The 24,743-nt window shown below is 62.7% G+C and overlaps 9 protein-coding genes across 9 annotated transcripts; 3 read left to right on the top strand and 6 right to left on the bottom strand.

Moving 5' to 3' along the window:
• Positions 1-31: 31 nt before the first annotated feature.
• BXZ73DRAFT_76654 (uncharacterized protein) lies at positions 32-4,563 on the top strand (the record flags this gene model as incomplete). Its single annotated transcript, XM_048022488.1, has 14 exons — positions 32-131; positions 247-424; positions 479-587; positions 642-866; positions 915-1,031; positions 1,081-1,102; positions 1,150-1,974; positions 2,025-3,004; positions 3,053-3,181; positions 3,262-3,492; positions 3,547-3,922; positions 3,976-4,130; positions 4,193-4,308; positions 4,368-4,563. 14 exons carry the CDS (start codon positions 32-34, stop codon positions 4,561-4,563), a joined length of 3,759 nt encoding a protein of 1,252 aa, XP_047879149.1.
• Positions 4,564-4,787: 224 nt separating this feature from the next.
• Positions 4,788-6,538, bottom strand: BXZ73DRAFT_45066 (uncharacterized protein; the record flags this gene model as incomplete). Its single annotated transcript, XM_048019444.1, has 5 exons — positions 4,788-5,143; positions 5,256-5,448; positions 5,584-5,956; positions 6,020-6,190; positions 6,249-6,538. 5 exons carry the CDS (start codon positions 6,536-6,538, stop codon positions 4,788-4,790), a joined length of 1,383 nt encoding a protein of 460 aa, XP_047879148.1.
• Positions 6,539-7,057: 519 nt separating this feature from the next.
• BXZ73DRAFT_100271 (uncharacterized protein) lies at positions 7,058-8,114 on the bottom strand (the record flags this gene model as incomplete). Its single annotated transcript, XM_048014530.1, has 2 exons — positions 7,058-7,841; positions 7,897-8,114. 2 exons carry the CDS (start codon positions 8,112-8,114, stop codon positions 7,058-7,060), a joined length of 1,002 nt encoding a protein of 333 aa, XP_047879147.1.
• Positions 8,115-8,886: 772 nt separating this feature from the next.
• BXZ73DRAFT_100270 (uncharacterized protein) lies at positions 8,887-9,694 on the bottom strand (the record flags this gene model as incomplete). The annotated part of the gene is made up of 4 exons (XM_048014529.1): positions 8,887-9,025; positions 9,083-9,229; positions 9,288-9,494; positions 9,582-9,694. The coding sequence occupies 4 exons, from the start codon at positions 9,692-9,694 to the stop codon at positions 8,887-8,889; spliced, it is 606 nt and encodes a 201-aa protein (XP_047879146.1).
• Positions 9,695-10,688: 994 nt separating this feature from the next.
• On the bottom strand, positions 10,689-13,497 carry BXZ73DRAFT_100269 (uncharacterized protein; the record flags this gene model as incomplete). The annotated part of the gene is made up of 6 exons (XM_048014528.1): positions 10,689-12,441; positions 12,497-12,679; positions 12,756-12,893; positions 12,965-13,099; positions 13,170-13,286; positions 13,355-13,497. The coding sequence occupies 6 exons, from the start codon at positions 13,495-13,497 to the stop codon at positions 10,689-10,691; spliced, it is 2,469 nt and encodes an 822-aa protein (XP_047879145.1).
• Positions 13,498-15,262: 1,765 nt separating this feature from the next.
• Positions 15,263-17,060, bottom strand: BXZ73DRAFT_100268 (uncharacterized protein; the record flags this gene model as incomplete). Its single annotated transcript, XM_048014527.1, has 5 exons — positions 15,263-16,325; positions 16,385-16,459; positions 16,521-16,760; positions 16,821-16,964; positions 17,029-17,060. The coding sequence occupies 5 exons, from the start codon at positions 17,058-17,060 to the stop codon at positions 15,263-15,265; spliced, it is 1,554 nt and encodes a 517-aa protein (XP_047879144.1).
• An 899-nt stretch (positions 17,061-17,959) lies between these two features.
• Positions 17,960-20,495, bottom strand: BXZ73DRAFT_44981 (alpha/beta-hydrolase; the record flags this gene model as incomplete). Its single annotated transcript, XM_048019427.1, has 14 exons — positions 17,960-18,010; positions 18,081-18,102; positions 18,185-18,314; positions 18,386-18,677; positions 18,730-18,940; positions 18,994-19,075; positions 19,131-19,202; positions 19,256-19,277; positions 19,334-19,435; positions 19,497-19,625; positions 19,840-19,894; positions 19,977-20,035; positions 20,119-20,222; positions 20,285-20,495. 14 exons carry the CDS (start codon positions 20,493-20,495, stop codon positions 17,960-17,962), a joined length of 1,542 nt encoding a protein of 513 aa, XP_047879143.1.
• A 962-nt stretch (positions 20,496-21,457) lies between these two features.
• BXZ73DRAFT_100266 (uncharacterized protein) lies at positions 21,458-22,113 on the top strand (the record flags this gene model as incomplete). Its single annotated transcript, XM_048014526.1, has 2 exons — positions 21,458-22,026; positions 22,092-22,113. The coding sequence occupies 2 exons, from the start codon at positions 21,458-21,460 to the stop codon at positions 22,111-22,113; spliced, it is 591 nt and encodes a 196-aa protein (XP_047879142.1).
• An 899-nt stretch (positions 22,114-23,012) lies between these two features.
• BXZ73DRAFT_100265 (uncharacterized protein) lies at positions 23,013-24,036 on the top strand (the record flags this gene model as incomplete). The annotated part of the gene is made up of 3 exons (XM_048014525.1): positions 23,013-23,075; positions 23,148-23,200; positions 23,262-24,036. 3 exons carry the CDS (start codon positions 23,013-23,015, stop codon positions 24,034-24,036), a joined length of 891 nt encoding a protein of 296 aa, XP_047879141.1.
• Between the last annotated feature and the right edge of the window lie 707 nt (positions 24,037-24,743).

Raw genomic sequence — 24,743 nt, 5'->3', positions numbered from 1 at the left:
GCTACATTATAGGCATATAACATCTTATGCGATGCATCAGCCTCATATCCGGCGAACCAACGCCGACTGCGAGATACATCAGTACTTGGAGGACCGCGTTTGGGATCCTGCATATGGGGGACACGAGGCACGTAGTTCTTTGCAATCTTTGGAAACCCCGGCGTGACGTCTACCTAGACTACCTTCCTCTCGAATGCCTTTTGAACATCGTGGCTCGAGCTTTGCCCTCCACGAATGATTGCGCAGCCGGTCGTGCTCAAAGATCTTCGTTCATCAGCTCTGTATTCAAGTCTACATCCCCTTTGGACTATAAGGGTGCCGCTGAGCAAATATGCAATATCCTTGACAACGTTTCTACGAGCAAATGGGATGAAACTTCCGTACAGATTATCGACGTCCTCGCAGCTCAAAGCGATTTGTGTTTGTAAGCACATCTTCAGCATTGTGAACGATGTGCACTGAATCTGTGTTGTTGCAGCCCTCAGCCATTTTCAGTCGAAGAGACTCTAGTCTGCGGGGAAAAGTATACCACTGATCGGATTTACATGGACGAGAAGACCTTTCTGGTGAATGTGTTGCTTCCTGGAGTGAGTCGTCGTGTTCGTCAATGTTTGTGCGATCCTCATAACCCCTGCAAATAGGAAGATCAGTTCGACACGCTGGAGATCGGATATGATACCGTCGTCACGATTGATATTGGCAAAGTAGCAAGTGATGCTACCCGTGTATCGGTTGTTCTCAATGCGCCGCCACGGTTAGGAAAAGATCATCTGAAAATGACGCCTGCTACAGAGCATAAGGTGCTGTTCACCTTTCCAGCCCAGGAAGAGTCACGTTTCCGACAAACCATACGCTGCAGAACGCTGGTTTGTGATCTGATATACACGCTTGACGTTTCTAACATGATTTATTAGGAAAGTCTTGTACACATCCGGTCCCCTCGCCCTCAAAAACAGTCCCTAGCGACGCACGCTGCTTATCTTGAGGTCAATGGCGAAGGGAAGCTTGTGCAAAGGCTCAGCCAAACAGAAGTGAGACTCCTACTCCAGAGTAAGACCTATCTGCTAACTAGATGATCAGAGAATCGAGGACGTGCAGAAGTGTAAGTTTTCACACTGCTCTGGCGAACTACGACTCATGATGGCACAGTTTACGCAACCGACGTTCTCAGCGACGATATTCAATCGGCAAACGGCTTTGAACACACCACTGAAATACCCAAGCCCTTCGACCAGTCATCCTCGCCCATCGAAGACTTCGGCGATGATGAAGTCTCTCGCTCTATGGTTCAAGATCCGCACGATAAGGACGATATCGACATCGACGAGCCTCAACGCAACAACACTATGGACTCGGATTTGACTGATCTCTCTGAGCTGTCTAGTTCTCCTTCAGCAAGACCTCGGCCTTCACAACATCGAACCGCTTCACTGGTGCGCATACGCGGAAGATTGCCTATGGTTCCAAGCTTCACGACAAATGCTTCTGCTCGCCTAGCTCGCGGTGGCCTGGGAGCTGTAATCTTGGACTCTGACGACGATTCTCCACCAAAGCGAACCGGACGCACAGCGAAAATAGCCCTATCCACTCGATCTACTTTCGATGAACCTGAACCTGAAGGACCTGAACGCAACCCTCCCTCCATCGTTCCGGTTTCTCTAGTCTTGCAACCATTCCTCAACGAACTCGTCACTGCCAGTCCTCCAAACCGACAAAAACCCACCATCAAGAATGCACCGCTTCCTTCTTCTCGCAGGGAGATCCCTGCTCCAGATTTCAACGCCGCGGTCTCGTCTCCACCCGCTGCGCCTAATTCAACTCTCAAAAGATCTCTCTCTACACGCTCTGCCCTCCCGGACATCGAATGTCACGCTATTTCTGATCCGTTGTATAACCCCTCCGCCCCCATTGCTCTCGTCAGGCCTTCCATCTCCATAGCTGCTCTGCGGGCGAACCAAGTATTTGACGACTTAGGTCAGTACACAACGATTTGAAGATTTGGTCAGGGCTCATTCTTCCTCCAGCTCCTCCGTCCAGCTCTCCCAGTCCGGCGGTGCGAAGACCCGTCAAACAGGGACTTCGCAAGACTGGAGAAGCGTTAACTGTCATCCCAAAGCCCCTGAAGAGAGCAAGGTCATCCGAAACACAAGTTCCAGACGATATGATGCCACCACCTCAGCGAACAAAGCGAGCTCGAAGCTCCTCTATAAACGACTTACAAGCTCCCGCTGTGCTCGACGACGACAACACTATACTGCTGCTTGCTGCTTCGGACGCTGACAAACTGCTGAAACCCACTGTGCGCGCCGGGAAGAGATACCGTGCGAAGGGCAAAACGTCTTCCCCACACCCTGATGGCTCTGAGCTGGGACCGAAGTCTGATCTCTGGATCGACTATGACGAGCTTCCTGTCGCTTCTGTTGCTGCTCCAACCAAAGCTCCGACACAAGGCTCCCCTACTGCGTTAACGAAGAAGTACACAACTCGAGCCGGTGCGAAGAAAACCGTGAAGAAAGAAGGCCAGATGACGAAGGCGATGAAGGAAACGAAAACAACAGATGAGCACAAAGACGCGACACGGGACGACGATCCGCAAGGTACAAAACCTGCGATCACCGATGCGACGCAGAAATCGAGATCGAAGGTGGAAGCCGAAGCCGACAAGTGTGGAATTGTAGACGCGCCGGTGGATACGAACGCGGCGCCCAAGGCTCCCAAGAAAAGACCTCCAGTGCCAGCAAGAGGCTTCCGCGTTCCGCCTCGACCGCGCAAGACGCACAAAGGTCCACCCGACGAGCCCGCGGCGGATCCGGACCCCAAGAAGAGCGATAAGGAGACTAACTCGCCACCCGATGCAGATACAAAGAAACCGGCTGGATCGACGGCTAAACCAAGCGAAGTGGACGTCTCCGGTCCAACGCTGTGGGAATCCGATGACAGGGAACATGGTCACTTCAGGCTGGAGCTAAGCTCCGATCTGCTTGCGGAAAACACAGACATAACTGTTAGTAGGTTGTTGTTTCCCGCGTCCTATGCTTATGCCTTCGCACAGTTCGTGAACGAAGACAGCGCTCAGGCTGACCCCGATGAGTTCAATGAACCTCAACCGTCTATCGAAGAAGTTGGAGATTCTTCCGACGCCCCGCCGGTTGCCAAGAATGACGCTTGCCTTCCTCCTCCGGTACAATCTATCTTCGCGTTCAAGGGAGACGACTGATGTGTTTTCAGGTAATTGAACGGGATGCTCATTCATCGATGAAGTCAAAGTCTGGAAGTAAAACTCCATGGGACGCAGCAGCTGACCTCGGTCTCTCCTCACTGTCCGATCAGCACGGCGGGGAACCGCCAACTCTCACACAGCTAGAGACCGTTCCAAACGTCAAAGTCCCGCGGACTTCGCCTCCTGCTGGCGACACCGCCCTTTTCAGCGAGCAGCTAGACCGCTCCAATGATCCCCACACGACTTCGGACTTTCGCATACTAACTCCTCCGGTGAGTGGAGTTCTTACACGGTGCATATCGTCTCCTGACGTCAAGGCTACACAGACTCGCCAAGCTCCGCCCCCTCTACCAAAGCCCAAGAAGGCCATCATCATCGATCTTACTCTAGACCCGTCAAGTCCAGAGTCCATGAACCATAAATATACTATCCCTTCAAAGGAGAGGCTTTCTCCACTGCCACCCCCGCCTCCGCCGAAGGCCTCTCAGTCTCCGGTAGAACCCACCGTCAACGAAGTCCGCGCTGCTGACGGGAATCTGCAAGTAAACGTAGCCATCCCCCATAAGGAGCGGCCACCTCCCCGCGACACGCGCGGACCTCAGCGCCTGGTCAGATTCGCCTCAAAAGTGGACGAGAGACGTCCGGCGTCCCCACTGCGCATCGAGCCTATGCCAGGGAAACGGATCTCGCATGCATCGTCAAGTAAGCCTTCGAGTGCCTCATTTACCACTTCCAGCCACTGACCTCTGCGGCAGGCTCAACACCGTCAAAGATCCCCACGAGCATTCGCCGCAAGGCGACAGGCTTCACCCGCACAGATGACGAAGACTTCGAGGAGCCCGTCGCAGCCGAGACGCGTAGGAAAGACCCCATGGAGGAAATCATCGCCGTCCTCAAGAAGATCAACGAGGTGCGTGCGCCCTTGCCCGACCGCGTCGTATGCGCCCGCCTGACGCCCAGCCTCTGCCACAGGCCGTCATCGAGACCCTCGGTGGCAAGTTCGAAAGCGTGCGCGACGACGCCCAGGCCGGACGCATGGAGCTCCTCCAGGACGCCGCGGCCGACCTGGACGAGCTCCGGGAGGAGAGGTGCGCGCTTCTCCCTGTTTCTCCCTCACCGCTGGTGGCTGACGCGCGCGCGCGCGCAGCATCGAGCACTTCAACCGGCTCGTCGACCTCGAGGTGGAGTACGCGACGTACGGGCGGAGCATCATCCACGGGACGGAAGACCTCGCCCACCTCAGCCACGGGATATGCGGGGAGCTGCAGGCGGCGATTGAGAAGCACGACAGGGGGATGCTCTCCGGGAAGATGCCGCCGACGCTGGTGGACCTCGATTTGTGATTTGTGAACTGAGGATGTTCTCCCGCACTCGAAATTAACCTGCTGAACTGACGCTGAAGACTTCGATGCTGAATGTAATATATGTTGTTCTCGGACTGACGGTGCTAGATGATGAATATGAAGTGCACTCAAGGGTGGATTGCGAACAGTGTGGGGGGTGGCCTATGCTCTTGAATGCGCAGTGTTCGTCGTGGAGAGACCGAGCACCGCTCACCGACAGTGCCTCACCAGTCCGCAAACCCGACGATCTTGCCTTCCCATGCCCACCAGATCTCCTCGCCGTCCTCGTCCTCGTCTCCCACCTCTCGCTCCCCCTCCCGGACCCGCCCCTCCTCCGCTCTCCGCCTCGCAGCGAACGCGGACCCGCCCTGACACCCTATCCACGCGCCCTCCGTGCGCACGCCGCGGCCCGCCTTCGGCTTGCCCTTGCTCTTGCCGGCCGCGGACGGCACGGCGTGGACGTCTTCGAGGAATGCGGCGAGCGCGCCGTCGAGCGCGCGCGCGAGGTTCTGGCGCGCGCTCCACGCGGGGTGCGCGAAGCGGCGCGGGGCGCGGAGGAAGACGTGCGTTTGCGTCGGGGCTGGGGGGACGTGAGGGTCAGGACGGCGGACGGAGCGAGGGGACACACAGACACGCAGAGCGGGGGGACAGGGGGCGGGGACAGGGGAAGAAGAAGAGGAAGAGGAACGCACCGAGCTCGCTGGACATGTCCCCCTCGCCGTCGACCCACGCGTTCATGAGCGTGCGCGAGAGGAGCCGCTCGGCCGTGCGCAGCGCGCGCTGCTCCTCCGCGTACGAGAGCGCCGCCGTTGCAGGGGACGCCGGTGCGGACGGAGAGCGTGGCGGCGGAGAGGGGTCGTGCGAGGGGGGGCTCGGCAGCGCTTGCTGTATGCGGGACGCGGAGGTGGACGCGGTGGGGAGGGTGGTGGGCGGGATGATGGTGAACGAACTGGTGGCGTAGGGCGTCGTGGTGGTGGGCGGCGAGGGGAGGACCTCGGGGGACGGGGCTTGCGACCGGACGAGCGGGGAGGCGGGCGACGGGCTGCGTGAGGGAGGTGGGCCCGAGCCAGCGTCGGAGGACTCGATGTCGCTGGTCTCGTCGGTCGCTTCGTCGTCGTCGTCCTCTCCTTGCTCATCGTCGTCGTCTTCATCCGAGTCGTCTTCCGAGGCGTCTTCGTCTTCTGAGTCGTCCATGTCGCTCTCCTCCTCGCTCTCACCACCCTCTTCCCCGTCAGCCTCCTCCCGCGCGCCCCACACCCGCACCTGAATCCCGTCGATCGTCAGCACGATCCTCGCCCGCGCCGCATTCGCGCTAGGCCCCAGCACGAACACGAGATGCGCGTGCGTGAGCCCGCCTTCGTCCGCGCCCTGCGCCCCTGCCCCTGTCGCGACGCTCGCCTCCGGCCGCGCATTCTCGCTCTCGCTCTCGCCCTCGTTCCGCCCCGCGCCGACGGACGCCGCCCTGCCCTTCGCGAGCCGGCACCGGGCGTACGCCGTGGAGAGGGCGACGAAGGTGGTCTGGAGGTGGGACGCGAGGGTGTCGAGGCTCGCGACGAGCTCGTCGCGCTGCCTGGCGACCTTCGGGTTGGACCTCCCCACGGGCATGCGCGAGAGCTGCGCGACCGGGCTGCGGGCACGGGCGTCAAAACCCTCGCGCGCGCAGTACAGAGAGGCCACGGACTCACAAAGGCACCTGGTTCTTGAGGAAGAGCGTGTGCCCGAGGAGAGAGAGGGAGAGCGCGGCAGCCATGGTGGGCGGCACGGTCGGGGTGTCGAGGACCACCGTCGGCACTTTCAGGTCTCGAAAGAAGGCATCTTGGGGCTGTACGGCGCAGTTTGCAGAGGGGAGTTCGAGGGGCGGCTCCAGGTTCATGCCGCGACCCTGAGTGGACGATGCACCTGAGGTAGATGCGGAGGCCGCAGGCGGGTGGACAGAATAAAGGGGTGGGGGAGCAGTGGCGGGTGTGAGAATCATGGGTGTATGCGTGTTGATGTGTGTGCTTGCTTTTCGGCGTAAAGCTGGGGGCAACCGTGGAGCGGAGAAGGCGGATGAAGGAGAGGAGCAGATGAACGCAGTCCAACTGCAGGTGGCAGGCCTGGGCGCTCGTGTGTGGCGCGTCGCGCGCGCCAGTCACGTGATGGCGAGATTCTGAATCTTGGATATGCTTTTTCTTGGTCGTCCTTTTTTAACGAAGAGCCGTATGTTAGCGTGATCTACATGAATTACCACAAGGATTTAGGTTGTAGAGCGGAAGAAAAAGAGCGTCGTTGGAACAGATGCCCTGGAGGGCGGGAAATAGTACTATGGTCGGATGCTTGACTCGGATTGCACAGCTTCCTCCACTAGCTCACGACAACGCCGACATCAGATATTCGGAAAACACGGCTTGGCATATCTCTTGTATTATATTACACTGGAATTGAGATAACCTGTAAAGCTAGGAGCTCTTGGTTCCAGAAAGTCTACTAGTCAAACTTATATAAAATTTCACCTTCACGGCACCTCCACAAGCTCTCTAAACCGTCGAATGATCTCCGACGTCTTCAGATCGGTTTGACAGGGGGGCGAAATGTGAGCGCGGCCCGGCCAACGGTCCCAATCCCAATCCTTTGCCTCCTTCACCGCCCACTTGTTCCCATTGCGCCGCACGTACCCCACCACAGGCAGCTTCCACGGTTTCTTCGGCGGCCCCACCATAAGCCGATCCGGCCCGTCGTTCTTGTACCCAACGACGTGCGCGAAGAGGTGCAGGGCGTCTTCCATCACCAGCTTGTCCTCCTCCTCCAGCCTCCGCTCCCGCCCGCCCGCGTCCGGGCGGAGGCGGTAGACCGGGTACGTCCCCACGAGGATGTGCCGGAGCTCCGGGGACCAGATGACGACCGGGAAGCAGCTGAGGAGCGCGTGCGGGCGCATGTCCTGCGCGCGGCCCCAGACCTCCCCGTGGAGGCGCAGGCCGGCGTTTTGCGGGAGGACGACCTTGCTCCACGCGTGGGTGCGCACCGCGAAGCGCGCCGTCGGCGGGCGCGCGGGCCCTGGGGCCGGGGCCGGGGCGATCTCGAGGCAGAAGTAGTGGAAGGGGGTGAGGAGGCGGGCGACGGGCTCGCCCGTCTGCGCGCGCGTCGCGTGGACGACGGCGTCGCAGGCGAGCGTGATCGCGTACCGGAAGTGCTCCGCCCAGTCGCGCATCGCGGCCGCGGTCTGCACGGGGCAGCGGAAGCCGGCGGCGGCGTTGTCCGAGCAGAGCCCGCGGTGCTGCAGCCCCGCCACGCACACGGCTCTGCGCGAGGTGAGCCCGGGTGCTTGGTAGCGGCTGGGAGTGCGGGAAGACTGACTTGTGGGCGGCCCAGTCCGTCTTCTGGCATTCGTGGCTGCAGTACTTGGTGACGATGCGCCCGCCGCATTTCATGAGTGCGCTGACACCGGGCATGCACCCGCAGCGCATGCACCGGTCTCGGGGGGCAACGAAGCCTTTGACGGGCACGACGTCCCTGTTGTCGCTCGTGATTATCGCGGAGAGAAAAGGCTGTCCGCCGAGCGCCCAGGGGTCCATTGTGTTCGCCATATTGTCGCTGGAGCAGGGCGAGCGATGCCCACCGGGGCAGGAAGGAGGACGCTGTGCGAGACCGATGCCATCGAGCGATCCGATCCATCGTCTGCCCTTCGCACGGCCCATATCAGGCCAGTGCGAGGACAGCAACGAGCTGCGACCACGTACTGTCTTGGCGGACGGCGCTGGAGAGGAGGAGAGCGGCGACGTGGTGCTGCACGCCGGTCGTGGATCACTCGCCGCGGGCGCGGGGTACCCGAAGAAGTTCGGGAAGTCGCTGAAGTCCGGAAAGCTCGCAGAGGAACAGTGACGACGGCGGATTCTGGGCGACGGTGGACCTGTGAGGGGAGCTGGGGCTTGAGAGAGGTACACACGAGTGGGGACGTACTTGTGCATGTGGGGCCGGTTCTCCTTCTGGTGGAACCCCATTCCACTCCGCCTCGAGGAGTGCATAGGATGGGCGGTTGAGTCTGTTGCAGGAAAGGTTGTGCTGTGCAGCTCCCCTTTCGACACCTCATCAGCACGCATACAGATGTATCATAGTATGGGTCTATTGACGTGCGGGCAAACAATCCCTAAACGATACGATCTTACATGGAGTACAGGCGGCGCTCCGCATGAATAAGTGGCGCCGAGGACGCCCTGGAATTTCCGTTGTACGTGAAGGCGCCAAACATACTACCACGCAGACCCACATGACCCACAATCGAGGAAGTTTCCTGCGCGTGGCCCGGGGAAGAAACGGGCATAGCACTCAACGACAAAGCCCCAACACTCACTGGTTCCCGATCTGCCTGTCCGGCAAGGAGAGCATCCCCTTCGTACGGCGCCCGCGCCGCGCCGCGCACGCCACGCTCGAAGCAGGGGGGCTAGATTTCGCACTGGGGGTCGGAGAACTCGGCGCTTGCGCTTCGCTGCGGAAAAACTGAGTAATCGTGCTGTGGACGAAAGGGAGGGACGGCGTTACTCACCAAATGCTGGGGTGTTCGTCCCTTCGCTCGTCTACGGACGGGGACCGTGCTGTGTCGGGACCAGAGCGCACATCGGGTCCTCGGCCATCGAATACAAAGCCGACACGAGCCGCAACCACGGCCGGAGCCCCAGTGGGCGGCGCGCCGCTGCGAACATGTCAGACGGTCAAAATAACATATCTAAAGAGCGCAAGACCGCACGCACCGTTGGACGGACTCGTCCGTCGCAGCAGCAGCAACAGAGCGCACATGGTCAGGCTTCTCCGCCCACGCACCGGGGCCCGCGGCCCGGCTCCGGCTCCGGCTCCAGCTGGTCCGGCTCCTCGCGAGCGCGGCGGGTTTCGACTTCTTGGCCACCCCCGCGGGGAACTGGCTGCAGGTCGCGGACCGTTGCAGGGCGCGTCGAGGGTTCCTGCGAAGAGAGCGCGGGAGAGGTAGACGTCAGTGAGGCGCGCGGGCACTTCGGGTGGCGGTGGTGGTTGGTGGTCAGTGGACGTACTTTGACGACGGCGTCCCCAATGCCAATGAGGCCGCCTGCCCAGTCTTGCTCGCGAGCGATGGCCCGCGGTCCCCGTCGTCCTCGATTTCGACGGGCTGCGAATGCCAGGGCATGATAGTGAAGATGCGGATGTGGAAGTGGGTGGAAGAGGGTGGAAGAGGGAAGGATCGAAGCAGAGGAGAGCGCCGGCCGACCGTTCACCCAGGTCGCATATATACCGCCGCCCACCCACGACCAGCTCGGCGCCTTGCGTCCGCGCCGCTTGAACGGGCGTACTAGGGCTTCAAGCGTCGAGCTTCAGGGGCATTGGGGCCGGGGCCTGTTTGTTCTCGTCGAGGTCGACAATGGGTGTGGCGGGGCAATCGGTTGCCGAGCCCGAGCCGAGCGCAGCCGAGGTGTGGTGGGCACACCTTTTCCGAGCAACGGCCCAGTGGAGGCCGCAAAAGGGCTTGACGGGTTGCATCGTTGTTCTCCGCGTTGGAACGTTCGAGGTGCGGATCCTGGGGCTTGAAGAACCAACATAAAAGAGTCCCGCTCTTGGTCACCAAGCGCCCTCGCGCCCGTTCGAGAAGACAACGAGGGGCTCAAAGGAAGGAAGCAACGGACCTGTGGTACGAGCGCAAGCCCGAAGCCAACGCATACAGCCAGCCGCGGCGTTTCCGGTGGCGGAGTTCTGGACTCTGGAGGTATGGGTCGAGGAAGGAAAAGGTCAAGTAAGGGAGTCGAACCAGCGGAACGGTGTCGGAACGGCGCGGTTGACGTTTTTCCCGCGGCCGCCCGCCTGGACCGGTCTGGGTTCGCGGCGCGCGCCCCCAGACCAGATATGGGATCGCGCAGAGTTCGAACCCCGCGAGGTCCAGAAAACCACACGGGAGGTTATTTCCTGGCCGCCCCCAGTGCCGAGTGCCCCGGTCGGGGTGTTCGCAGAGATAGATAGATAAGGGGAGAGCATGTAGACAAGCGATATGTACAGCATGTGCACGAAAGCGTAGCGGACAGCAGTAGTATGCCCAGCGCGCGGAACCAAATTGTGCGTTGTAGCCTTCGTCGAGGGGTCCGTTTCGCCCCGTCCGTTCCAACCCACCGTCCTCCGTCGCCCGTCTCCGCCTACTCGTCCTCGGACTCGTACAGCTGGTCGTCCTCGAGCTCGTCCACCTCCTCCTCGAGCGCGTCCTCGTCCTCGTCCTCCATCTCCATCTCCATCTCCTCGCCCCCCTCGCCGTCCTCCGCCATCGGGTCGTCGTCCGCGAGCTCGTCCTCCTCCATCTCCGCCTCCGCCGGCTGCGGCCCCAGCTCGAGCGACACCACCATCTCGCCCATCGCGATCCCCATGTCCGGCACGAGCCGCGGCCGCGCCGCCTTCGCGACCGCCGCGGCCGCCGCCTCCGCCTCCTCGCGCTCGCGCTCCGGGCACCCGCGCTTGTGCGTCGCCTTCCGCCGGTTGTCCGCCCGCTTGCGCACCCCGCACTGCTGGCAGACGAGCTTCAGGCCGAGGTGCACCGTCTCCACGTGCCGCTTCAGCATCTTGTACTCCGGGCTGTCCGGGTCCGCCGGCTTGCACCCCACCCACGCGCACATCCCCGCGCTCTTGAGGTCGAACCGGCGCTTGAGGTGGTCGTACACCTCCCCGGTCGGCACCTCGTCCGGGATCGTGTGCTCGCCCCACATCCGCGGCCGCTCCTCCTCCCAGATCGGGATCCACCCCTGCGGCGGCCACTCCTCCCGCTTCTTCCGGTTGTACCGCTTCGCGCGCATCACCTTCCGCACGCCCTTGCCCCGCCCCAGCCCTGGCCCCAGTCCCAGCCCCGCCCCGCCCGGCACGCCGCCCTCGCCCCCCGCAGGCCCCGGCCCCGGCGCGTCGCCCGCCCCGCCAGGTGCCCCGGGCGCGGCGAGCCGCCCCGGGAAGCCGCGCGCGTACGGGTTCCCGACGGGCTCCATGTCCTCCACGCGCATCGCGGACGACGACGCCTGCGCGTTGCGGTTCGCGGGCCCTCGCGAGTACAGCAGCTGCCGGAGCGCCGCCGGCTGCCGCATCGTCGCCGGCAGGCGCGCGCCCACCGGCAGCGGCCCCGCGCCGCCGCCGTCCACCGTGCTCGTCACCCGCAGCGGCGGGACGGTGATCGTGCCCGGGCGCGGGACGGTGATCGCGCGCGAGGGCGGGAGGAGCGCGCCCATCGGGAGCGCGCCTGGGGGTGGTGGTTGCTGTTGTTGCTGTTGTTGTTGGCGCTGCAGGGGCTGGGTGGTCAACGGGCCGCGCCCGGGGAGGAGCGGGGGCGGGGCCATGGCCCGGTTGGCGGACGGGCTGGGGCCGGGATGCAGCAGCTGGTTCCCGCCAGCGTACCCGGCGGAGAGGTAGAGGGGCTTCATCGGGTAGTCGCTGGGCTCGTAGTTTGGGCCGTAGACGGAGGTCGGTATGTCGGGGTAGGACGCCGTGGGAGCGGGGGTAGCGCGGGGCACCGAAGCCGACGCCGACGCAGGCGCCGCGCGTGAACCGTTGGCGGGCGAAGAGTCGGGTCCAGAAGGCCCAGCCCCAGCGGATTGAGAGGAGTTGGGGAGGATGACGCCGGTCAAAGGCCGCACGGTGTGCGCCGTGGCCGTGGTCGCGGCGACGGTGAGCGGGGGTGGCGGGGGCGGGTACGCGCGCAGCATCGTTTCTGCGATCTTCTCCGCGAGAGCTTTGCGTATCTTGGCCTCTTCGAGGTACGCCTTGTTGTGTTGGTTGACGATCTCGGCGAGCTGCGCGGGGGTGAGGCCGGCGATGCGAGCGCACACTGCACAGGGCGGCCATGTGTGGCACGAGATGTGCTTCACCGCCTCCGTCAGTGCACGGGCTGCAGAGTTCTTCTCCTCGGTGCTCGTGCTGCTCCAGGCAGGAAAGTCAGACGAAGAACAGTCACAGATGTCAGCGCACAGACCTCTGATGGTCCACATCCATGTCGTTAGAACGCTGCTGGCGGCGGCCTGCTGGCGAGGACTTGGGTGTTCGAGTGGCGCTGCTCGCCGCTTTCGCGCTCCCGGTGGTGGATGTCGGTTTCGAAAGGGGCTGTCGAGCTCCGGTGTCGCCCCGCGCAGAGCCAGTGCTCTCCTTTTGTACCGCGCTGGAGGTGTGGTGCGGCCCGAGGAGTGGCGGAGGCAGGTCAGAACCGCCACGTCAGGTACATGCGAACCACACACCTCACGACAGTGTCTGTGTCCATGGCCGTCTCCTCTTGCGAGTGGCTCTCGAGGTCGGTTCGTGGTCCGTTGGAGGGACTGGACGGGGGCGTGCTCGCGGGGGGCGTGTCCAGACCGATGGGGGTGCGTGTGGACCGCCTGCTGATGGCGTGATGATAGACTCGTGGTCAGCGCCACGCGAGACCGACACGCTGCCGCGCCGCACGCACTTCAAGTCAACGTCCATCGGATCGTCCTGGCGAACCGAGCTCGGGGTCGACGAGGATCCTTTGCGCAGTGGGGAGATTTTCGTAGCGCCCAACGCACTTGCCGCGGGCTGCTTTGTCCCGGTGCTTTGACCGCGTCTGGACAGAAAAGAGAGAGCGCGACGTGTGAGTCACGGCCGCGTGCGTGCGGTCGTCGGGGCGTGTGTACCTCGCATTCAAAGGCTGGTCGTCGTCAGACATGTCGGAGTTGGAATCGTCGACGTTGATCGGCCGACGAGCGTCGCCCGCCAGCACGGTGCTGCGGCGGGGGCGTTCTGCTCGTGCTCTGTCGACGGAATGAAAGGTGTGGTGAGCAACGATCGATCCCGGAGCGTCATGTACCGGAGAACTGACCCCTTGGACGTGTCGTGCATGGGGTCGTCGTCGTCCGAATCCGACGAGTGGGGACCGGCGTGGGAAGCAGCCGAGGCGCATGAGGCATTCGGCGCCTGGTGGGCCTTCCGTTGAGCCGCTGTGATGGTCTGTTTAATGGGCATGGCGTCTGTGGTCGAGGTTAGGCTGGTGCGAAAAGCGAGCCGCCCTGGTGGTTAAAGCGACGTTCGGGACGGCGCGATACGAAGATGGACGCCCGTGCTGGCAGAAGATGAGGTGAGTGGCGAGTGGGGTGGCGTGAGGAAGCGAGGCAGAGGCGGAACGCGCGGTCCACGTTGCCAGCTCAAGGGACAAAGAGAACGCACCGCGATGGGCGTCTGCGGTGGTTATCGATTTGTCACCTAGTGACGGGCGCGTGGACGGCGCCTGTCGTGGCTGGGGCGGAACTGCTGGGCCCAGGCGAGACCGGCGGGGGTGCTGGAGGGGACGGGGCGGGGCGGGGGACGGGCGGGGAGGATGGTGTTGGTTTGTCGAGAAGAACAATGTGGGCACGCTGGGCCTCAAATACGTTGCCGGATTAGGTAAGAGTGGTAACGCCCTGCCCGGCGCAACGAGGCGTCGGCGATAAAACCGCCCGCGGCATCAAGAGATAACCCGTCATGTGCCCGGGGGTTAACCGCGATCTACTCTTCCTCCCCCTTCGGCGCCCCCCGCCCCCCACGCCCACCCGCGCTGCCACCGCGCCGACGACGGCGGGGCCTGCGCCCGCCCGTCGCCATCGCCGTCGCCATCGCCCCCGTCGCCGGCGCCCGCCGCGGCGAGCATGCCTTCCCATCCCCTCCCACGGACCGACGTCTTTGGCCACGTCCCGCCCTGCCGACGCTAGCCGACGCGCTACGTCAGGCGCCGCCCCTCGACACATCCCACGGCCCCCGCGCGCACGGGCCCAGCCCATCAATCCCACGCGCGGCCGACCCGGCTGCGTTCGCGCGGAAGCGCATTCCGCGCGGGCCCAGCACGTGCGCGTGGGCTGGCCACTTCAGTTAACCATCGTCGGTCACCGGGTCGCATCGCCGCGCCGCTCACCGCGCCTGTACGTGCGCTGGCACCGCAGACTACCGCTACGGGCGACGGGTGGTTCCGTCCTCCGCATCGAGCGAGTTCGGCGCTGCTCCCGCGACGCTGGGGGCGAGGGTGGGCCGGAGGACCCATGTTTTGTCTATGATTGGATCGAAGTGCAGGCGGCCGCGGTTCGCCGCCATACCGCATGTCGCGGAGAGTGGTTCATCAAACCTTACCATATCTTCGCTGCCGTCTACAACGTACGCCTGACGTGGTCCCTCCAGAGGGCGCGCCTGGCCTCGGCCTCTCGCGTCTGCCGACCGTCGACGGCGTTGCCACCTATGACACGACTGTGGCTAGTGCTCGCACATTTGCCTGCGCCGCCCGGAGCTCGCCGATGCGGACATTGGACACGACGCAGAGGGCAGCAGGATGGCCGTAGGGGAGGCGTTCTCCCACCGTCGGCCACTTGCACGCATCCGCACCCACGGATGATCCGAGCGGACGCTGGGGCGCGGGAGGACGCGGAAGTGGTCAACTGGGGGAGGTTACTCGACACGGCCCCCGGCCACTCCCAGGGCCCAGGCCGCGCACGTCCCCCGGCAGGAGCCGGGCGGAGGCACCGTTTCCTCGGCCCCGATCTGCCCCGATAGGCACTCTCGACAAACTCCGACAGGTGCCTTCGGCCTCGTGCCCGGGGTTCGCTCGTGCCACAGACGGTGAAGCAGCTCGTGGAATTATAGAGACAGGATATGTACAGTAAAAACAGAGGTAACGGCGTAAAGGAACGTAGGCTAAGCAAACCTCACAGATCAGAGTAAGTACACCATAATACAAGCAAGTCCATCTTCCCCAAGCGCAGCCCACTTACTGCTGCTGCTGCTGCTGCTGCTGCTGCTGCTGCTGCGCCGCGCCCGCCTCCGCCTCAGCCACCCGCCGCGCAAGCATCTCCTCCAGCTCGCCCGAGTTCCTCATCGTCACCCACAGCGGGTGCCGCTTGTGCCCGCCCCGCCTCCTCTGCCCCGCCGCCGCCCCAGCCCCCTCAACAGGCTGGCGACACACCGCCCCGTGCCGCGCCCGGAAGTTGTCCTCCCGCGCCGCGAACCCGCACTCGAGGCAGAGGATCTTCGCCCCCACGTGCTCCGGGCTCTGCAGGTGGTGCTTGAGCGTGCCCGCGCTCCGCACCGGCGTCCGGCAGTCGTCGAACGCGCACCGCGCCCGCCGTCCCCCTCCCGCGAGCGCGTAGGGCAGGTCCGCGGGGTGCACGCCCGCCGGCAGCGGCCGCCCGTCCCACAGGTGCGGCGGGCCGTGCGGGTCGAGCCGGTGCACCCACACCTGCGTCGCCGCGAGCGGCGCGCGCGCCGTCCACCCCGCCCGCCCGTCGTACTCGTCGAGGAACGCCTCCGCGGGCGCGCGCCGCGGCCCGCGGCGGTCCCGCGGGTGGTGCGGCGAGCGCGGGTCGAGCGGCGGGAGGGGCGCCGCGGCGTGGGCCCGCCGGGAGGTGGAGGAGGTGGTTTTGCCGGGGCCCCGCAGGCTGTGCTTCGCGTGCACGCCGAGGGCGGCCTTGGAGGTGCGGCGGGGCGAGTGCATGGGAGAGGGGGTGTACGAAGGGCCTGGGGTGGAGAAGGCGGGGGAGTCGGCCTCGGGCGAGCAGGAGGAGGACAGCTCCGAGAGGTCCGAGAGGTCCGAGAGCGGGGAGCAGTCGCGCTCGGCCACCGGGGGGAAGTGGAGGTCGAGCTCGGACCACTTGGGCACGGGCGCGAGGGCGTCGACGGTGGCGAAGGAGCCACCGAACATGCCGAGCTGCTGCTCCCCAGGGTAGTTGTCGATGTGCGCGGCGACGTTCGGGAACCGCGTGTCCCAGTACGCCGGCGGCGGGGGCGAGAAGGTGTTCCCCCGGATGGTCTCGGCCGGACTCATCGTCAGCAGGCTGTCCGAGCACGCCCGTCAGCGGCTGGAGAATCCCCGGACGGACGAAGAAGCACTCACCTCTCCGAGAGCCCGAAGTCTATGCCGTCCCAACCACCCCCGAGAGGTGCGTGCGGCAGCGGCGCCGGCTCCGGCCTGCAAGAATGGAGAGGTGGTCAGCCGTTGTGCTGGGAGAGACAAGAGGAGTGAGACATACTCGACGCCGTACGGAGCACGGGCCTCGCGCCACCCGCCCGTGGGGACCGCTTGTCCGGCGGCGGGGTTCCAGAGCGGGTTATTGACCGGGGTCCCGGGGAAGGAGGCCCACGCCTCCGAGAGGGGGCCCCACTGGGGCTGGGGCGCGAGCGTGCGGATGTACTGAGCGGGGGGTTGAAAAGCGGGCAGGGCGCCCATGGTGGCGCAGTGCGTAGGGTGCATGCCACTGAGGTATTCTGGCCTGTATCTTCGGTTTCGTTGTTGGCTGAACGAGACGCATGATAAAAGAGAATGTACGTACGGGAAGTTAGAGTGTGACTCAGGTATCTGTCCCTGCGTGAGGTACGTCTCGTCGGCCTCGTTAGGTCGTTCCGGCGACCAATTTACTACATCGGCGAAGACTTCGTTTGGTTGATTGTTCTCATGCTTTTCGGAAGGATAGAAGCTGCGCAAGAGACGGTCAGAAGATGAGCAAAACGCGAAGAGCAAACTGGTTAAAACCGACTCACCCAGGGAACCCGTCAAAGTTAAACGTAGCCATGTCTCGATGTGTGGTGTTGTGGTGTAGTAAGTTGTGTGGGTGATTAGGTTGTACGAGGCAATCGAGAGACGCAGGGGGGTATGCGATTAGCGGGTATTCGAGCGAGGAGCGGAGGAAGGGGAGAGCGCGAGCCGCCGACCAGGTAATCGAGGAGCGAGGATCGACGCCCCTCCTCCCCCCCACACCCCGCTTTATTTATCCCCCGCACCCCGCCCGCGGCGGGCAACGACACTCGTCTTGCGTTGCAGACCCAAGCAGCCGCCACAACTGCGACCAAGCGTCACCGCCCGTCAGACGTCCCGCCGGGAGCTACCAGCTGCCGCACTGGGTAGCTGGTGGGAGCGCTAGCCTTATGTTTTATTTTGCGCCCACGGACGCCACCGCGCGTCGCTTGGTCTTTCTGTGGCCGCGAGGACGACACTCCATTCAGGATGGAGGACAGCTGGGGCTTTTGCAACTCTTGACGTGCGTCTCGCCCCGCCTCGTCCCGACCCCCTCCTCCCCACGCGTAGGCCCGCCCTTCCTCCCTCCTGCGCACGTCCCCCGGCCTGCGCTCCTGTCGCGCGCCCACTCGCTCACGACGCCTGGGGTGCGCCGCCGCCCGCCGCGATGTCTCGGAAAGACAGCACGTCGGGCGACAGCGTTGTGTGGTACGCTTTTCTTAGGCGCCGATCGGACTCAGCTTCGGACTTTGTCCCAACTCTACCTGACGGCCCGGCGAGACAATAGCGCGATGCCGGGGCGTCGGCGACGGAACGGCGTGGACTCTACGGACACGGGACCACAAAACTTCGGGCACCGGGCGGCGAGCGGCACACGGCAAGGTCCGGAGACAGGGGCGGGGCATCGATTGTGTGTCTCGTACAAAGCGTCCCGACGCGCGGTCGCGACGGCCCCGTTTACGGGGTCTCCCTGAAGCCCATGAGGAAGGACATGATCTGGAATGCGGCCTGCGGGGGAGCGAACACGGCCGGCGTCAGCGACCTCGCTCGGTACGATGGGCGCGCGGACGTCACTCACCCGGGGGGAGAACTGCGGGACCCTGCGGAGCGCGCGCCGTACCACAGACGTCCACCACAGTGAGCGGGGGAGCGAGAAGGGGAGGACAGGTGGGGGCGACGCACATGTGTCCGCTCAGCGCGACCTCGAACAGCGTCAGCCCGCGCTCGGTGTGCGTCCGGCCGAGCGCGCCCATCCCGTCGACGACGAAGCTGTCGTTCTGGATCGGGGTCTGGAAGCCTTGCATCCCGTTCCCTGCGGTCGCGGTCGCGGTGTCGGCGTCAGCCTCCGGCCACCCCGCACGAGGCGATTGGAGGGGCACTCACAGGTCATGTTCTGGATGACGATCTCCGTGCCCTCGGCGATGAGGATGAAGTCCGCGAGCCCGTGGACGATGACCGCCCGCTTGCTCTTCTCGATCGCGTTCGGGAGCACGGTGAACGCGGGCGGGAGAGACGCGTCTCCGTGCGGGAAGACGCGGACGTTGGAGCACTCGCCCCAAGTGACGTTCACGGGTGCGTGGATCGCCTCCTTGACCTCTTTGCGGTTGAAGTAGATGGGGGACTGGCTTTGCATGAACGACCCAGGGAAGCCCAAGACATCCCACAAGATCGGCCACTACGAGGATGGAAGGTGAGATGGGTAGGTGTGGGGGAGGAAAAGGGCGCACGGTGTCGAAGATGCGGTAGATGTTGAACGCGGGGTTGATATCAACCGCGGCGTCGAAGATCATGTCCCAGACATCGCAGCCCCGGTCGTTTTCGGTGCTCTTCCCGGGTAGGGGGAGCAGACCCTTCGGTGGGTACGTGACATGCTCAGCCATGTAGTTGGCGTAATTGCATTTTTCTGCGACAGCGTCGAGCTCGGCCATGAAGGATTGGCTACGATGAATAGTAGTGAGTGGCGTGCAATGGATAACAGAAACTCAACATACTTGAAGGCGAAGACATTCTCATACTTGTGGACGAAGTTGACAGCTGGGATCTGCTCTTGAACGACGTCCCACCCCAGCACAGCTACAACGTGTCCATGTGAGTTGAGGAGACGAATACCAGGATATTTGACACGTACGATCAGCGATGAAGAACCCATTGAGCGAAAGGTTGAGTGCGCCGGGGTTCTCGTAGATGAAGTTGGCCAAGTCTGAGAGACGTCTGAGTAACTCATCCCGACGAGTATTCGAGATGTGGACTCACAGGGCACATACATCCCCGCATACTGCGCCGAATTACATCAATGTGAATCGAAGAACATCATCACGCGAAGATACTCACACTCTCGCCAGATACGTAGAAATTCTTGCCCTGAATCTCGGAGAACACGTCCAAAAATTGCTGCAAGAAGCCTACAATTTGTGCTGCGATGTCATTTTCGTTCTGTTCGCACCAAGGGCACGTCAGCATACAGTTTATGGAAGACGCCGTAAATACCACATACTGTTGCGTTGGGTTTGCCCTGCGAGAATCCGGTTCCGACGGGCTGCTCGAGGTAGATCATGCTCGACAAGTTCGTCCAGCTGAATTCGTTCTGCGTCGGGCGCGCCTGCCCATACGACCATTGGAAAGGCTATGCAAGAACCCGAATGAAGTCAGCGAGGTGCTTCTATGACATGCTGGTTACGAGACCACAGCGAGGCGAGGCGCATGATGCCGAATAATACAATACACCGCATCCCGCAGACACTGTTTGTGCGCATGACCCCCAACATTGCCCCATGGAACGACGATTGAAACTTGGGGAGCGCGAGAGCGCGGAAGACGCGTCATGAGATAACACTCACCCCGTTCTCCTGCAGGAGGCCCTCGAGGGAAGAGCAGCCGGGCCCACCGTTCGTCCTGCAAGTTCACACATCACGTCAGCATCTGCGCTCACACCCCACTTGCACCCCACGCGGTGCGATAGGCGACTGTGACTCACCAGAAGATGAGGTCGTCGAGGCTCCCCTCCGGGCCGGGGGGGAAGAACCAGAAGAAGAGCTGGAGAACGCGCGGGCACCGTGGGCGGTGAGCTTCCACACTCAGCACGGCCCGCATGGAGCGCGGAATGGGGGCGGGCGCACCTTGCGGGTCTCGTTGGGATCGGCACTGATAGGGAGCAGGCCGGACCAGCTGGGCCCGATGTCCCAGTCGACGTCCGGGATGGTCGTTCCGTCGACGTAGAACTCTGCCCGGGAACGCGCTCAGAGGGAAGGTGGAGGGGACGCGCGAGGGCACAAGGGGACTCACCGGAGGCGCGGGGGTTCGAGAACGTGATGTTCTTCACTCCGCTGCTCTTTGAGCCCTTCGAGGCGGACATGCTCGCGCGGATGCGGGACGCTGCGGCGGCCTGTTTCGCCTGGATCTCCGCGTGGGTGAGCATGCGCGCGGAGGCGTAGTCACCGAACGCGGTGACCGCGGCGAGAAGGGGGAGGAACGCGCGCGCGATGGGGCCGAGCATCTTGGTGGCCGAGGGCTTGACGTCGACGCGCGGGGAGCCTGAGTCGGCGGTCGCGGGGAGGACGGCGGGGAGGTACATGTTCCTTTATATCCCAAGTAGCAGAGCCGGCGCACCCGAGTTCCACGCGCTTCATGATCAGTGAATTGACGGGGGAGCATGCGCGATACGTTATGGGCGGAGTTGCCATGTGATGCACTGGGGATGCCGGGAGAGCGAGGCGGTCCGTATGGTGCAGGATATGCGCGTTATCGCGCTATTTCCGTGCGTTTTGTGGAAAACGCCTACAGCCTGTGAACGTCTCCGACTGCCTAATGGAAGCGCGCAGCAGCTCCGCATCGCTGACAGAGGCCAGGGGATGCGTTTAGTGCCAAAGCTCATGGTGGGGATGGGGAAGGAGGGATGTCGATGAGCACTGGCAACAGTGGAGAAACGCTCACACGGCGCCTAGGAGCCTCACGTGACCTGGACGTCCTGTTGGCAACAGGGCGCCCACCCTGCCACCAAGTGCCTGCTTTCATCCATCTGATTCCAGACATGAACAAAGCGGTCCTCTCCGACGATGGCCTCCCAGTCAGGCGAACCTGCGCAATGTGCGGAAAGACGCCGAGAAACTTGCGTACGCTAAAAACATGCGCCGGGTGTCTCTCCACCAAGTATTGCACTCGCGAATGCCAGAAGGCAGACTGGCCACATCACAGGTACCGCTTCGAGTTGTTGCGTTGTGAACGACGTCTAACAGCCCTTTCAGATCCCTCTGCCGTCCATCTCTGAACCGGCCCGACCCCCACCGTTCCGGCTTTTTGGAGCTCGGTTACCCGGCCTGCATAAGCTGCTTAGACGCCATCGGCGACTGGACAATCATCCACTGGTACGCACTACAGCTGCTCGTCACCGTTACCTGCCACCTCGAGCGGCGCCCGGACGAGACAATCGACGATTTCGTCGCGTGCGAAGGTCGAACCATGATCGTCGACCTCCTCTCGGCCACCGGCGACAGCAGTCCGCAGAACACAAGCCCCGCATGTCGGTTCCGCCCTCTGACCTGTAGCATCGTTACCGAGGCCATCGTCCAGCAGAGGTGCCCCGGCACCGCCTTTTGGGCACATCAGCTCAACCACCGTCGCTCGCTCGAAGCACGGGACCGCGGCCAGCCCCGGGCAGCCAACTCGGCCGGACGCTACGTGGCCGCGTTCGTCCTGCTGAACTCGGATCTCTCCATAGAACGCTCGTACGACATCTCCCGCCTCCGTCACCCCGCCTCCAACTCGGGGCCGCTGAGGGACGAAGACAGGACCATATTGGAGGACGCGAGTATGGCGCTCATGCAATTCGTCCGCGCGCTCGTCGTCCGCGCTCCCGAGCAGGGGGGCACCCTGCCCTTTGAGATTGGATCGGTTGGCCACAACAACAAGAAGTGGGTGTACTCCAAACTCCCGGAAGAACAGAGCGTACCAATCTTGTCTCGAACGTCGGTCGCTCTCAAGTCCCAGTTGTCTGTGACACAGGTGTTCTGGCGTTTGAGGGACTTGATGTACATGCCCTAGTGGACGAGAAGGTGGGCATTTCTGATTGCTATGTGGGCATTGGCACTGAAAGATTACGCTTCAACAGTGTCTGAGTCCGATGAGCAACTCTGGGTCTCTTGTTACGCACCAAGAAAGTACTGTGTGGTGCATCCTCTACTCTCTTTGGAGCATAGCTTCGGTACTGTTTAAGCCCGGAGCTTTCTACGCACGACAATACGCGCAGTCCATGCTATGCGTACATAATGAATTGGTAGAACAGATATGTATTGACGACGACGACGAGTACACGGGGGGACACAGATACATACATCTTCAAGCGTCGAGACTACGTACCAGTGCACCAACACACGAATATGTATGCTCTTCTTAGTGCTCAAACGGCCACGGGTGTCGACACGAAGTCCGAACGTTCAAGCGTGGAGAGAGCAGTCGATCTTCCACGTCACCAGTAAAGGAGACGAAGGCATTGAACGCCATGTCCCTAGGCATGAGCGAGTGGGGGGTATGAGGTCGAAAAGGAAACGATGCACGCGAAGATGAGGAGCAGTGTGTTTATTGTGGACAAGGAAAGGGAAAACTGAGGCCTGAGGACGAAGTGGGAAGTTGGGTGGAAAGCAGAGCACGCCGGCTTTTTTCTTGGCCACATGCTCAAGCCTGCCCTGAAGTCACCACGTGCGAGACGCGCCCACCTGAGAGCGCTTGAGCGCCTGCCTCCCAGCCTCTACATTGACCTCCAAAACCATACCTGTTTCATACCTCGTCATGTCAGCAGACACCATCCAGAGCATACACCACATCTCGGACGACGGCCTATCAGTCAGAAACTACTCATCGTGCGGCATCACCCCGGCGAACCCGCGGACGTTGGGGAAAAGTAAGTAGCGGACGTCTTGCTGTGAGATACCGTACTGAAGTGGGCTTTATGTAAGTTTGAACCGAGAAGCCGCCTCACGCCCCCTGTTGCGGTGCCCTCTCCTACGCTCTTCCCGTCATGAGCCTCCCCCCTAACATCGGTTCTAGGGAGTACTACTCGAGCGAAAACCTGACGATCAACGTGCGCAGGTGCTCAACATGCGGATCTCAACCCGCACGGTGGCGCATGTTGAAGACCTGCAGCGGATGTCAGGCTGCCAAGTACTGCTCCCGCGAGTGCCAGAAGATAGCCTGGCCCAATCACAGGTATGTGCACCTCTTGCTAACCGTGTATGTTATAACCATCGAACCTAACTCGCCACTTCAGGCTCGAATGCCGCCCGTCCCCAACCTGCCCCGACCCGCACCCAATCTATCAGAACCTGGGCTACCCAGCCCGCAAGACCGTCGTCGACGCCATCCGCGACTGGTCCACCCTCCACGAGTACGCGATCACCGTCATCGTCAGCATCTTCGTCCACCTCCTCGCCGCCGAGCTCGGGCGCACCGTCCACGACCTCGTCCACTCCGACGTCGCCATGGTCATCACCCTGAACCCCATCGGCCGCGAGCCCCTGCGCGAGTCCCCCGCGGACCGCTTCACCTGGCAGTCCTCCCTCCTCAAGGCGAAGCCCGACGCGCTCCACGACGAGTTCGGCTTCACGCGCGCCGCGTGGGACGCCGCGGAGGCGCGCCGCGACCGGTGGGCCGCGCACCGCCCCGCGGACGCGGCGAACGTCGTCGGGCTCTTCCTCACCACGACGTCCGTCGCCGGCTCGCGCGTGTCCGTCGCGCGCGAGTACCCCGTGTTCCGCGTGCGGAAGCCGCTCGGCGCGCGCGACGCGGACGTGCTGCACGACGTGCGCGAGGTGCTGAGCGGGCTCGCGTCCACGCGGCTGGTCGCGCGGCTGCCGAAGCAGTCGCGCTCGGTGTTTCCCGACGTCGGGCACGTGGTGAAGGAGGGGAGGGAGTGGGTGTTTGCCGTGGAACCCCGGTGGAACTGGTCGAACTCGGTGCCGCACTACGTCGTGCGCTCCTTCAAGTCGAGGCTCTCTGTGCCGGTTCTGTTCATGCGTTTTCGAGACATCTTTGACATGCCATGACGGGCGGGTGTCTTGTCTTGCACTCGACGTGTTGGACATTTGTTGGATATACCTTGGATACTTGCCGTTCAACTTCGAAATATGTTATCGGGTGTGTAGGCCACGTTCGACGACGACGAGCGTTATTTGGGATACATGCGCCAGCTCTGTTTCGTAACACAACGAATTTGAGGTGCGATCGATGCGTTCTTCAGCAGAAATTATTGTCGAGCACACAAGGCACGGCCGGATGACGGCAACTTCCTGTTTGGTCCTGCCAAAGTGAGACTGGACGGGCGCTACTTTCATGAACTCTACTCAATCGACAATGCTGTGATCGCGTGCGCAGGGCCCCCATTCCCAGGGGTCAACCGGTCACTTCACCACCGACCCAAAGCCTCAGCAGACACCCCCGTCTTCATCTCCAAGATGAGTTCCATCGCAGGATGGCCCTTGGATGTCGACCGGCTCCTAGCAGGGGACACGAGTCGTTACACACTGACATACGCGGTGGCCTCAGCTCTCGTAGGGGCTTCCTTGTACTATGTCACCCAAAGAAACGGGAGTGGAAAGGTGCCTCCGAGAGGTCCAGAGTCATTTGCAGAGGTCGTAGCCCAGGTCGGCCCGAAAGCCCCCCAATGGGTCATGTTCGACGCCTTGAAGGAGAAGTACGGTAAGTGAGCCTGTTGGTAACAAGAGGCGTCCACGAAGTACATGCGATCTCAACT

Source organism: Epithele typhae (genome assembly GCF_022376455.1).
Source record: "Epithele typhae strain CBS 203.58 chromosome Unknown BXZ73scaffold_16, whole genome shotgun sequence".
NCBI lineage: Eukaryota > Fungi > Basidiomycota > Agaricomycetes > Polyporales > Epitheliaceae > Epithele > Epithele typhae.
The sequence above is the reverse complement of the archived record's forward strand: the minus strand, read 5'-3'. Positions and strand labels throughout refer to the sequence as shown.